At 39.5% G+C, this 14190-nt stretch overlaps 1 protein-coding gene across 1 annotated transcript in view; it reads left to right on the top strand.

Moving 5' to 3' along the window:
* The window catches only part of ACSS3 (acyl-CoA synthetase short chain family member 3), a 233562-nt gene that overhangs the window by 145968 nt on the left and 73404 nt on the right, over positions 1-14190 (top strand). The window contains 1 exon segment of the mRNA XM_036759566.1: positions 10996-11099. Coding sequence (XP_036615461.1) covers positions 10996-11099 — 104 coding nt within the window.

Raw genomic sequence — 14190 nt, 5'->3', positions numbered from 1 at the left:
CCACCATTATTATTTTTCTCTTTACAAATTAGGAAACTGAGGCAAACAGAGATTAAAGTAACTTGCCTAAAATTACACAGCTAATAAGTTTCTGCACCTGGAACAGAGAAAGATGGGCTTACAAAGGACAGAGTTTGGATGGCTCCCCCACCTTGCACTGCCACTCTAGGTACTGCCAGGAGCACCTGGACTCTCCCAGGCAGCAGAAGGGCAGGGCCTGCAGAGGGCTGACGCTGCCCTCAAAACACTGAGTGACTGGGCTTATGGTGGTGTGGCAGAGGGCATTGCCTAGGGATTGGTGTCAAGAGGAAGGAAGGAAGGAAGAAGCTTACATTCTGATAGAGGGTGCGTAGTGGTATATAAGATATCGTAAGGATGTTATTAACCTCATTTGATAGAAATGTTGACTAAATGCTCCGCATATATTTATATTCACTAAATATATAATGAATATATATTAAACAAACACATATATACTTGTCTCCTCCATTAGTATGTGAGTAAAAATTGTTTCATTCCGTATTTGTGAGAGATGGGTAAAAGTTATGGAAAGTTAGGTTTCCACAGAAGAGCCAATTAAGTTCCACAGAATAATTAATGAAGTGTCGGCTTGAACAAAGAAGGAGTAAAAATTAACTAGGATGAAAGCCATCAGCCAATGGGAATAGAGTTTGTGGTTTTGCAGAAACCACAGATCCAGGATGTTAGGAAAACTGGTCTAAACTGGCCAGATAACGGTCAGGGTTGAAGAGAAAACTGGGTTAAATGGCTACCACGCATGTTTAATTGGCTAATTGAATATTACCTTACACACCCACAGGGAGGAGTTTTCTGCCATTTTTGAACATGGGACATATGTTGAGAATGGGGGAACATACCAAGGAGTTTCATATTGGGGGCGTATAGGGAAGATTGTGACCCAGAAGGGAGCAGACCAATCCATTCTCTGAAGGGAGGTACGGAGCTGCTGGTGCATCAATCTATGTCAGTCTAACAGAATAAAGTTGGTCTCATTGCTGTACTCCCCGCTCTCCCTTCCTAAAGAAGGGTGGAGTCCGTTCCTGGCCAGGAATGTTTACTAATTCCTTTGAATTCCTCAATAATAATAAATTGCCCTTGATATCTGAATTTCGGTGTCAAGCATATTTCTAACATTATTCATTTATCTGTAGCACCTAGCATGGTGTTCTCTGCCCTTTGTAAGCCCACCCTCACTTAGTGGGGCTTAATAAAACTTTCCGATTTATGAATTAAGTAACCTTTCCCATGAAACTACTAGTACCTTAGCTGTCTTTTGAACCTACTTTTCCTAATACCAAGTCCAGCCTATATCAAAATGCCTGTTTTGTGTCCTAGTGGGGGAAAAAAAGGCTAGAAAAAGTAGGTTGGGGTCATAAAAATAATGAGTCTGATTGTCTTTGAGAATACAATGAAACCAGCTCTGCCAAGTCCTTGGCTGGCCTTTCCAAGGAGGCTTTTTGGCTGCAACTCTCTGATCTTCTGGTTTCTAGATCTTACCACAGAGCCTGGGAAATAATAGATACTTAATGATTGTTGGTTTGACTTGAATTTTCCCAAGATTATCTATATTGGCATAGGTCACCTCTTCCAATAAAATATTAACTCATTGATCATTGAAAAAAAATCACATCTAGAGTGAACTCTAGTCAACAACATTTATTAAATGCCTACTGTTTGCCAGGCACTGAGCTGAGAAAGGCAGAAACAGTTCTGTTCTCAGGGAGCACTCAGCCTAATGGAGGAGACATGAAAATAACTCTATACATATATATCTATATATACACACATACATACAATAGTAATATTATATATACCATATATAGAATAAAATGGAGGTAATTTTGGAGAGAAGGTACTGGCTTTAAGGAGCAACAGGAGAAACTTCTTAAAGAAGGTGAGATTTTAGACTTGAAGGAATTCAAGGAAGAAGACACAAGGAGGGGGAGAGCAACCTAGACATGAGAGACAGCCAGTGAAAAGGCAAAACTAGGAGATGGAGTGTCTTGTGCAAGGAATAGCAAGGAATACTCCGTAACTAGAGCAGCTAGGTGGCATCGTGGATGGAATGCCAAGCCTGGAGTCAGGAAAACTTATCTTCATGAGTTCAAATCTGGCCCCAGACACTTTGTAGCTGTGTGACCCTGGGCAAGTCACTTAACCCTGTTTGCCTCAGTTTCCCCATCTGTAAAATGAGCTGGAGAAGGAAATAGCAAACCTCTCAAGTATCTTTGCCAAGAAAACCTCAAATGGGATCAGGAAGAGGCAGATACAACTGAACAACTACAACAAACCTCTATAATTACATTTTAAAGTATAGAGAGTATTCATTGTAAATTGGAGATGAGTAAAAGGTAAGGGGATTAGAGAGAACTTTAAAAGCCAAATAGAGGGTTTTATATTTAATCATGGAGGTTATAGGGAGCCACTGGATTTTATTGAATGGGGGAGGGGAAAGGTGTGTGTGTGTGTGTGTGTGTGTGTGTGTGTGTGTGTGAGAGAGAGAGAGAGAGAGAGACAGACGTGGTCAGACCTTGGTTTTAGGAAAATCACTGATAGCTGAGCGAGAGGTGCACTAAAGTGGGCAGAGACAAGGCCAGTAGACTAAGTGGATGACAGTTGCATGAATCCATGTATGCAGTGATGATCCAGAGAATTTAATTTCACGTTTATAGATGGTATAGAATCATGTGCTTCGTGTAATTGTCTGTTTCCTTTTCTCCTCTCCCACCATTGTCAAAGCAGAAACATAGGCGCCCCGGGGGCCTTTCAAATGTTTTTCTTTCTTTGATGGGTTGCTAGGGTCACAGAAATCACACAGTATCTGACCTACTAGTAATGAGCCTCTCTGTACTTAGATTTGCCCTTGGATAGCAGTCTCAGTTTATCATCAGCCTGCCAGAGCTTGCATAGCATTAGAAGACCCAAGGTCACCTCTGCTCCATTATGAGACATTCTCAGTTCTGGCTAGACAGGTCTACTTACTGTTCTTTCTACACAATGTTGCATTTTCTACCTTTGTGCCTTTGAGTATAGACTCTTATCCAGCCCTAAACTATACTCCCTCCTCACTTCTGCCTATTGGAATCCCTGTCTTTCTTTTTTTTTTTAATTTTTTAAAAATTTATTTGTTTATTTTTAGTTTTCAACATTGATTTACATAAGATTTTGAATTCCAAATTTTCTCCTCATCTCTCCCCTCCCCCACCCAAAGATGGCATGTAATTTGAAATAGGCTCTACATATACATTCATATTGAACCTATTTTCACATTAGTCTTGTAAAGAAGAATTAGAACCAATGGGAGAAACCACGAGAAAGAAGAAATAAACAAAAAAAGAAAAAAAAAAGAGCGAGCAAATAATATGCTTTGATCTGCATTCAAACTCCATAGTTCTTTTTCTGGATGTGGACAGCATTTTCCATCATGAGTCCTTTGAAGTTGCCTTGGATTCTTGCATTTCTCAGAAGAGATCAATCTATCAAAGTTAATCATTGCACACTGTGGCTGTTACTGTGTACAATGTTCTTCACTCAGCATCAGTTCATGTAAGTCTTTCAGGTTTTTCTGAATGCCACCTGCTCATCATTTCTTATAGCACAGTGGTATTCAATTACATTCATATACCACACCTTGTTCAGCCATTCCCCAACTGATAGGCATCCCCTCAATTTCCGGTTCTTTGCCCCCCATAAAAAGAGCTGCTATAAATATTTTTGTACATGTGGGTCCTTTTCTGGAATCCTTACCTTTCTTCAGAGTTCACCTTTCTTCACTTATTCCTGTTCTTAGTATTTCCTACCTGCCCAGCAATCATCACATATTAATCTTATCTTCTGTACATATATTATTTCTCCTTAGTCGAATGGTTTTTCTTGGGAAGAAGTTGTTTAGTTTTGGATTTTGTATCCTCCAGACACTCACAAAATGTCTGCCACATAGTAGGGACTTAGAACATGAAATGAATTAGATTAAATTCAACATCTGATGTTAATCACAATGAACAACCTCTTTAGGGTCACCTAAAGTCTTTGGATCAGTGTGTAACCTTTTTGAATGATTAAATATCTTTTAGTGTATGCAAAAGATCTGTCTTGCCAAATCAGCCTGGAGCATAATTTGACTAGATCTTGACCTCAATACTTTGAGAAGTATGCGAACTTGTCCTCATCATAATTTTTAATCAAAATTGTCTGAGTGCACATTCTCCCTCATCAGATGGGTTTTAAGAGGCTTTAGGAGCCTGGTGCTTTGGGTATTACTATGCAAGTAGGCTCATATTTTTTTCATCTCAGGGATAGATTTTCAACCCATTTCTAATTTCATAATTTACATATTAGTTCAAAACCCTATATTTATAATGTTTTTCCTGTGTCATTTGAATTATAATATTGGTTCCTTCCCCCCATTACCTTCCCCCCAAATACCATTGACATCTTTACTTTATGCTATAGAATTATGGAATTTCAGAGTTGGGATGGCCCCTCCCTTCTTTCCTTCATCTTTTCTTCCAATGTCATAGGCATAAATTAGTGCTCGTGTAAGAAATCTTGGTTATAGCACAAAAGATAGGGCTCCATTCAGTTATGTCTTCAAGTACGTATGAGCCCTTTTGGAAGAGGTTTCAGAATTTAAAATGCCACTGTCTCCCAACCCAAAAATGATGATTGCCATACTTATTCTAAATAATAATAAAACACAATAGTTTGTAATTATAGAGTGTTTTGCAGAACATTTTAAATACATTATCTTATTTCATTTTCACAACAACCTAATGAGGTAGGTGCCCTCATTATTGTCATTTTACAGGTGAGAAAACTGAGGCTGAGAGAAGTTAAGTGAATTTCCAGGAATCATACAGCTAGTTAGTGCCTGAGGCAGGATTTGAACTCAGGTCTTCCTGGCTCCATGTCCAACATATGAGCTGTAGAACCAGTGATCCTATAATCAGACCTCAGCTTGCCACATAGTATCTGTATGCTAGTGTACAACTCACTTCTCTGCTCTTGATCTCAGTCATATATAAAATGAAAAATGTAGATTTTAAACTGAGGCTGCTACCTAGCCCTGGAGCTGTAATCTTGTGATCCTCTGATATTTAATTGAGAAGATTTCACTCTCCCTTGGTAGTGGAATGTTCTTTGAAATTGCCCATATTATTAAATTTACACATACATAACTTTGTGCATTCATGTGCACATGTCTCCAGTCAGTCAATAAACTTTTATTAAGTGCTGTTATGTTCTAGGCATTGTGCTACATGTTGTACACACACACACACACATACACACATACACACACACACACCAGATGAATTCTCAGCCCACTCAGGGCTGACTGCTTGAGTGCCCATCATCCCAGAGGTAATATGATCCTGGGATCAAACCTAGTTCTCACGAGTACAGCTTTCTTTGCTCCTGACTGCCACCATAGGGCAGGTCAGAGATTCAGTGGATAGAGTTCCAGGCCTGGAGTCAAGGAAGACTCACCTTCCCAAGTTCAAATCTGGACTCAGATACTTATTAACTGTGTGACCCTGGGTGAATCATTTAAAGCTGTTTGCCTCAGTTTCCTCATCTGTCAAATGAGCTGGAGACAGAAATGGCAAAACACGGCAGCATCTTTGCCAAGAAAACCCCAAATGGAGTCACAAAGAATTGAACACGACAGAAACAGCTGAAAAACAACAAAACTTGCCACCCTAAAGTATGATTACATGACTGAGAAAATGCTATTATGTCAACCACTTGAGGTTAATTTTGAACATTTCAAGTATCAGTTCCTTTAAATTCTTCCTTGGATTGCAGGAAATAAACACATTCTTTAGCCAAGCTGCTGTGATTAGACTCTCCTCTCAGCAGCTTTTTGCAGATGAGTGATAGCTACCTTATTCTCTCTTGAATGTGATGGGTCCAGTATCCTTGGAGATGGCAGAAGAAAATAGCTCATAGTCATCAGGGAGAATTATGCTTAGAGTGTGAAATTAGAATTATACAATCTCAGAGGTAGAAGATTCTTAGGTCCTATAGTCCTGAACCTGAGCAGGAGTCCTCTCTAAATATTTTTTATGTAGAGCTGGAAGAAACCTTGGAAGCCCGGTAGTCCAACACCACTCATTTTATAGATGAGGGAAATTATACCAATGGAGGTCCTCTAACTCCACAGTCTGTGCAGTTTATGTTATCAAATTACCTCTGTTTCTTTGTGCTGCCTCCCACCATATACTGCCTTGATTACAGTTTGGGTGTTCAACAAATATTGCTGATTTTCTGTAGCCCCAAATGGCAGAACTGAATATGATTTAAACTATTGTAGTGGTAGAAAGTTTAAGAAAGCATGCAACACTTCACTTTGAGGGGAAGGAAAAAAGAGTGGTGAGGGAAAAGAGGAAGAGAAGTGGTCTCTTTTGTTCCTTGGCTTGGCTTAGCTGCTTTCCTTTGTTATGAAGAACGGCTCCCATCATGGCAGAATAGGGTATAGATCTGGGAATGGCTGATGCCAATATAAAAGGCATTAAAAATGTAAATCAGTAGAAAAGACATATAACAGCTGATCATTGTAAGAACCATTAGACTTTTTTTAAAAAGAGTGAAGCTAGAATGAGATCATTTTATTGGCTGTATAGCTTTGTTTTACCAGATGGTGATTCCTTTTCCTGGGAAGGTTTATTGAATGGCAATGCTATATTCAGTATTTAACATAAATTAGCTACATTCCATTTTTGGAAATTCATTGTGATTCATTTGTAAATTCATTGTAAAAATAGCTTCCATTTTAGAGGAAAAAAATCTACATGGATGCCCTGACTTGGAAATATTTAATGTGAAGATATCAAGTCAAGTAAACAAGCATTTATTAAACACTTACTATATGGTAATCAGGCAGTTAGGTGGGTAGAGAGCTAGGAAGACTCCTCTTCCTGAGGTCAAATCCAGTCCTAGACACTTTCTAGCTAGTGGCCCCAGGCAAGTCTCAGTTCCTCATCTGTAAAATGAGCTGGAGAAGGAAATGGCAAACCCCTCCAATATCTTTGCCAGGAAAACCACAGATGGGGTCTCAAAGAGTCAGACATGACTGAAAAATGTCTGAATGACATATGGTAGATATTGCCCTAAGTGCTAGGAATTCAGAGAAGGTAAGAAGAGTTCTTCCCTCAAGGAATTCACATTTTAATGGGAAAATAACATATAAACAACTACATATATATGTGTATATATATATATATATATACATATATATATATATATATACACACACACACACACACACACACACACACAATATAAGGTAAATTGGAGGTAATCTCAGAAAGCACTGGCCTTGAAGGGGTCTAGGAAAGGCCTCTTGCAGCAAGGAGGAGTGGAGCAAAGGAGTGGGGACATAAAGGTAAAGCATTTTAGACATGGGAGATAGCTAGTGGAAGGATAGAGTGTTGGGTGTGGCAAACAACAGCAAGATGGCTATTGTCACTGGATCCTAGAGTATAAATTGAGAAGTGAAGAGGAAGAAAGCAGGAAAGTTAGGAAGGAGCCCAGTTGTGAAGGGGTCTGAAAGCCAAAATAGATTTTCTATTTAATCTGGGAGGTAATGGGGAGCCACTGGATTTTGTTGTTGTTTGCCCTTTGTTTTGAAGAGAACTAATGTCAAGAGGTGGATGGTTTCTTGACTTGTGCATGATTTGGATTTAAGTGAGGCAGAGCTTTGTAAAGTTGTCAGCCTCACTCTCTCTTCATGAGTCATCAAAAGTGCAATGGCAAGGCCGGGATCGAGAAGGTGAAATGTTATGGTCCAACCTGCCCTGTGAGATGATCATTTTGGAAGCCTCATGGAGGAGGGACCAGAGCAAGGAGAGACTTAGGGCAGACAGACCAACCAGCAGAGTATTGTAGAAGTTCGGACATGGAGTGATGGGTGTGACTCCTCTGCACCAGGGGTCACAGGAGAGAAGGGGCCTGTGGAGAGATAGCATTTTACAAGGCTTCTATTTACTTAGAATATAATAATCAGACCCAGTTCAATTCAGTAATCATTTATTATGTGTGAGGAACTTGGAATACAAAGAAAAAACAAAGAAAAAACTGAAACATCCCTGCCCTCAGGGAGCTTAAATTCTACTAAATTTATTTTAGATACAGTGTGCTCTGCTGCCAGGGTTAATCATAAAGGGACTTAATTTTCAGCTTTTCTACCTATATGTACATAATATAGGTATATATAATACATTGTATAGGTATTATGTATTATATTATATTATATATATAATATATTGTATATATATAAAATATATACCTATATATAATATATATATATATATATATATATATATATATATAATACCTATACAAGGAAGTCATTTTTAATATTCATTGTACTGTTGAGGTGAAGTGAAAAAATGTTTTTTGGTTGAGGGACTACATATGTTTTAGAAGGTCTTAATGATGAGGTTTTATGGAAACTAAACCTGTTGGCATATACTTAGAAGGGATTGGTCTCAGTACCCAACTTCGTGTGGTGGAAATGGAAGTCTTAAACCTGACTCTTTAACCTTTTCCCTCTCATGGCCCTCTTTGGCAGCCTACTGAAGCCTATAGGGCCCTTCTCAGAATCATGGTTTTAAATGCACGAAATAAAATACATAGAATTAGAAAGGGAAGCAATTATATTGAAACAGAATTATGAGAAAAATAAATTTTAAAAATGTTCATGGACCCTAAGTCAAGGACCCCTGGATTGAAAAAAAAATGGGCATTCACAAAGTAAATATTCAGAAATTGAGTTGTAAGAGACATTAGAGGTTATTTTTTTAACTCATACTTGAATAAAAATCTTCTCTACAACAGTTTCTACTGATTGGAATGGGGGGAGAGGGAGAGGGAGATGGAGGGAAACAGAGGTGGGAGGGGAGAGAGAGAGAGAGGATATATAGATTGATTGATAAGTTAATAATGTTCCAGGTACTGTATTAAGAGCAAGGAATTAAAAAAAAGTGAAATATATAGTCCCTGCCCTCAAGAAGCTTACCTTATAGTGAGGAAAGCCAACACATGATGGGGAATTGGAAAAGTGAGAGTGTGAGGTTGAAATAATTGTTTTCATTTGCATTTCTCTAGTAGTGATTTGAATAATTTTTTGTGTATGGCTATTGATAGACTTGGTTTTTTTTTTTCCCCTTGAGAATGGTCTGTTCCTATCCCTTTATTCATTGTAAGAATGGTTGTTTTTATTATAAATTTGAATCAGTCCTTTATATACCTTGGAAAATGAGTCCCTTATTAGAGAGATTTGCCAGGAATATTTTTCCCTTTTAATCTTAGTTTAGGGAAAACAGACATATTGATATAATGTTGATGGACCTGTAAATGGGTACAACCACTCTGGGAAGCAATTTGTGCTCTTTGGAACTATCACTGCTAGGCCTATACTCAGGTGGCATTTGATCCTAGGCCTAATGGATGTTTTAGAAGCCAGTGGATAGAAGAAGAGGTAAGAAAATGGGCACAAATTTGGAAGCAGGATCATCTTATATATAAGAAATGTAAATAATCCAAATAGTTCTTGAATCATTTCCCACTTCATGCTGGGTACTATCCCTCCTCCTCCAACTTTTCAGCTTTTTTTTTTAATGTATGTTCAGTCTTTCCCTTTATTAAACTGAAAACTCCTTGAAGGAAGGAACTGTCTTATGGGGTTTTTTGTACCCCTAGTGCTTAGTACAGTGACTGGTACATAGTAGGTACTTATTAAACATTTATTTACTCTAAAATGTAAGCTCTTTGAGCACAGAGACCCTTATTTTTGTCTTTATATTCTTAGTGACTAGCGCGTAGTGGGCACTTAATAACTATTTGTTGTTTGGTAATTTAAAAAGTGTTTCCTAGAACAGTTATATCAACTCCTAGCTCTCCCAACAGTGTACTAGTGGCTTCCCCTAAATGTTGCCTTCCTTATGTAACGGACGTTTTCCATAGTGGAGCTCATGGTAGAAGCAATTCTTTGGCCAGTTGCCTGTCCTATGCAAGCTTTAGGAATTGGGGAAAACTGATGTTGAGTCGGAAAGCGTACATCTAGGAAGAGTTATGGAGAAGCTCTGAGTATGAGATAAATCATTATCAACATTCCTTTCCAATACTTATGTAGATGCTTAAGTGGAATGCAAAGATACCCCTGGGTGGAATGCAAAGGTAGAAACCAGAAATAAATTCATCCTATTTGTTGTCAGAGGAAAGAGATCTTTTTTTAGACATTTGCTGAATTTTGTAAGATGACATCTATATAATTTAAAAGTCAAACTAGGTGGTTCAGTAGTTAGAGTCCCAAGCTAGAGTCAGGAGGACCCAGGTTCAAATTCTGCCTCAGACACTTGCTAGCTCTATGACCTCCGGCCATCTCTCTCAGCCTCAGTTTCCTCATCTGTAACATGAGGGAGTCAGATTAGAGATTTGTAAGTTACTTTCAGTCTCTAAGTTCACAATCCCATAATGGTTTTCTTCTAGTGTATGTCAATAGGCACTTTCATACATCCTCTACATACATTGTCTTCTCTGCGATTTTAATTCTGGGGACAGGAACTGGACTGGTAGTTTCAATGGTATTGGGAGCTCCTGGGTGAGGACATTGCCACAAACGATGCAGGTGAGCACCTCCTCTGCAGCTTTGGTCTGAGAGAGTTACCTTAAGAACTAAGAGTTTGTGACTCGTCCAGGGTCCCACAGCCAGTGCGTGTCAGAAACGGGACTTGATCCCAGGTCTTCTTGGCTTCAAAGCCAGCTGGCTATCCACACGGCCCCACTGCCACTATAATTTGGTGATTTTGTGGTTGAAATTATATCTGCCTGCTCACATGTGGTCATGTCTAGTGTATATCAATCTAACTAAGTTAGTGACCTGTATGGTCCCCAGGACATAAGGAAACTCTTATTTTTTTAATAAATGCATTTCTAGGAATAATTTAAAATATGCCTCTCTCTTCAATTCAGGTTCAAAACTTTATTTGTGGCTGGTGAACACTGTGATGTGGAGACACTGGAGTGGTCTAAAAATGTTTTCAGAGTACCTGTCTTGGACCATTGGTGGCAAACAGGTGAGTGGTTTTCAAATGCAAACTGAATTCTTAATGAAAAAAAAATAAGGGAAGGCAATAAATGGATGTCACTTAAGGCCATGTTGAGGTTTAGTCTCTGCCCACCCAGCGATGCCAAAAACTGGTGCAGTTTCATGGTGTGGTGGTAGAACCGTCTCAAAGAATTCACAGTCAGACCACCTTTAATCCAAGTATAGGCATTTATTGAGATTGACGCCTCTTATGAAGCAGGCTAAGTTCCAAGAAGAACCAGAGGCTTCAGAGAAAACAAGATGGATTTTTATAGAGTAAAGATGCTGATTACATGATCAAAATTTACATAAACTACAGGAATATGATTAACATTAAAAAGGCAAGAGGAGTTTGTTAAGGGATTAGGTAATGGAGGAGGGTCCTAGCCTCAGTGGAACTATGCAGACACTGTAGTAGGGTCGGCCCCTTCTACAGTTTGGTGGTCAAGCATTCTGGTCATTGTTTCAACAATTTTGCTAGCAGCCGCTGTGGGGGTGAAAGACCAACACAACAACAAGAACACTGCCAGCACAGGTTCTTTTGATCTGCTTTACTAAGGAAAGTAATGTTACGGGGTTAACAATCTTATTTCAATCCAACATACAAATATCATTCACTTAGCTCAGGGGAAAAAGCCAGCACCCTGAACTTCAGAGCAAATACAACCAAATTACAAACATACATTATAAACAGACCAAATACAATTCATAGTTACCAAGAAACCATCAACATCTGGGTTGACGAGCCAAGAGGCTCTTCGAGTAGCTGCCCAGAGTCCCACCCAACACTCTTCCAGGAGTGGGAGGCTGTAGCAAATAGTTCTGTTCTCTCTTTTCATACAGTTTTTTGGATGTCATCAAACTGTCATCTCAACGACCAGAACTTAGATGGCAACTCTTGGCTCTGGTCTTAGCAACTCGCCTTAGGACACTGAGGGTTTCACACCCACATAGGCTTAGCACCTAGTAATTAGGGGTTTGTGCCTGGGGCTTTGCACCTAGTAAGGCTCAATGGAAGACAATTAATTTAGCATTCCAAAACAGTAAGAAAGTCCCACCTTAGTTACCAATGCAGTCATGCTGCCTTGGCTAGCCATTGTGGTCCTGTCTGGTCAAGATGTATAGTTAGGTATTGTGGTCCTATCTTGGGCTAAATGGATGATGTGGTTGCGATTCAATAAAAGAACACACCTGTTCAAATACGTGGTCTGGGGGCAGTACCTGGGTAGAGGCATTGGCTGGATTCTCCTCACATGGACACACCTGCTGTTTCTGTGGGAATTAAGAGTTCAGGGACATACCTGTTGTTCTAATGAGCAGTCAGGCATATATAAAGTTAGAACATTGGTGGGGTGGCTAGAGAGGTAGGTAGCGGGCTACAATGGAGTTAGCATATTGGGGCTAGGGACAGCTCTATTAGGACCGCATCAGCCCCAGAGATAATCAATGTATGGTATGGGAATTGCAGCCACCAAGATTCACAGGGCTCTGATTGCAAAGATAAGGCACCATTTGGTATGCATAGTGTTAATTAACTTCCCTGCTTCTGCCCCTCTTGTTTCTGTTCTCTTGATTCCCTAGCCTTGAAAACTTAAGGTCATCTTTGATTCCTCCTTAGGTTTTTTTTTTTTTTTTTGCAATTAATGGTATTTTATGTTTTCCAATTACATTTAAAGATAGTTTTCAACGTTCACTTTTGTAAGATCTTGAGTTCCAATTTTTTTTTCTCTCTCCCCAGCCCCCTTCCCAAGATGGCAAACAATCTGATATAGGCTATACTCCTTAGATTCTTGTGTCTAGTTATAGCGATGATTCATCTCAAATTCATCTTCTCCAATCCTGCTGTTTCCATCCCTATTTATCATCATACCTATGGGAAGGTACCTTCACCTATGGGAAAGCAGCCTAGACTAAAAATGATGATGATTTTTGTCGTTGCCGCTCAGCCATTTAAATCATGTCTGACTCTCTGTGACCGCATTTGGGGTTTTCTTGGCAAAGGTACTGGAGTGGTTTGCCATTTCCTTCTCCAGATCATTTTACAGATGGGAAAACTGAGGCAAACGGGCTTGCCCAGAGTCACACAGCTTGCAAGTATGTGAGGCCTGGTTTGAACTCGGGTCTTCCTGACTCCAAGCCTGGCACTCTATCCACCGTGCCACTTAATTGTCCAATGATGATGATGATGATAGTAATGACAATAATGAAAGCATTTTTATAATACTTTAAGATGTGCAAAGCACTTTACATTTGTCAGTAAACATTTATGAGGTACATACTATGTGGCACGCACTGTGTCAAGGAGTCTCAGAGTTCGTCTAGTCCCTCCCCAATATTTTCAGATAAGCAAACTAAGAACTAGTGAGGATAAGTGACTTGGTTGTAACCATCAGTGGCAGGACTCAAATGCAGGTCCTCGTTCTAGAGCCAGTGCTTTTTCCTTGGTAACATATGATATCCTCATCCTAGGACTCAGAACTCTTCATAATCTAGTTCCACTTAACATACCTAAACTGATTCCCTCCCCCTCCCCCACCTGGACCATTAACCCCTTTACTTCAGTCAGACTGGATTCTTTAGTTCTTCTTCGTGCCATGTAAATCCATGCCTCTCTGGTTTTGCTCACAATCATTGCTCTTTTTCCTGAGTAGGCCACCATTCTCCCACACTCATTGCTCAAATCTTTCAGGACTCACTTTGATTTCCATTTTTCAATCATTGAACCTGGAATTGGAAGGGACCCTAGAGAGAACCTACTCTAAATCATTCATTTTACAGATGAGGAAAATGAGACCCAGAGAAGGCAAAGGCCTCATCCAGTGTCATTTGGGTAAGATAATGCAAACCCATTTCCTCTGGTTTTTCTTTCCACTACACCACCCTACCTACTTTATGATATCTTTCTGCTGTACAGTCATTTTTCAGTTTTGTCTGATTTTTTAAGACCATATTTGGGGTTTTCTTGGCAAAGATATTGGAGTGGTTTGTTGTTTCCTTCTCCAGCTTATTTTACAGATAAGGAAATTGAGGCAAACAGGGTTAAGTGACTTGCCCAGAGTCGCACAGCAAGAAGTATTTCC

The sequence above is a fragment of the Trichosurus vulpecula genome, chromosome 5 (genome assembly GCF_011100635.1).
Source record: "Trichosurus vulpecula isolate mTriVul1 chromosome 5, mTriVul1.pri, whole genome shotgun sequence".
Lineage (NCBI taxonomy): Eukaryota > Metazoa > Chordata > Mammalia > Diprotodontia > Phalangeridae > Trichosurus > Trichosurus vulpecula.
Note: the sequence above shows the minus strand (reverse complement) of the source record. Positions and strands in the feature narration are given on the sequence as shown.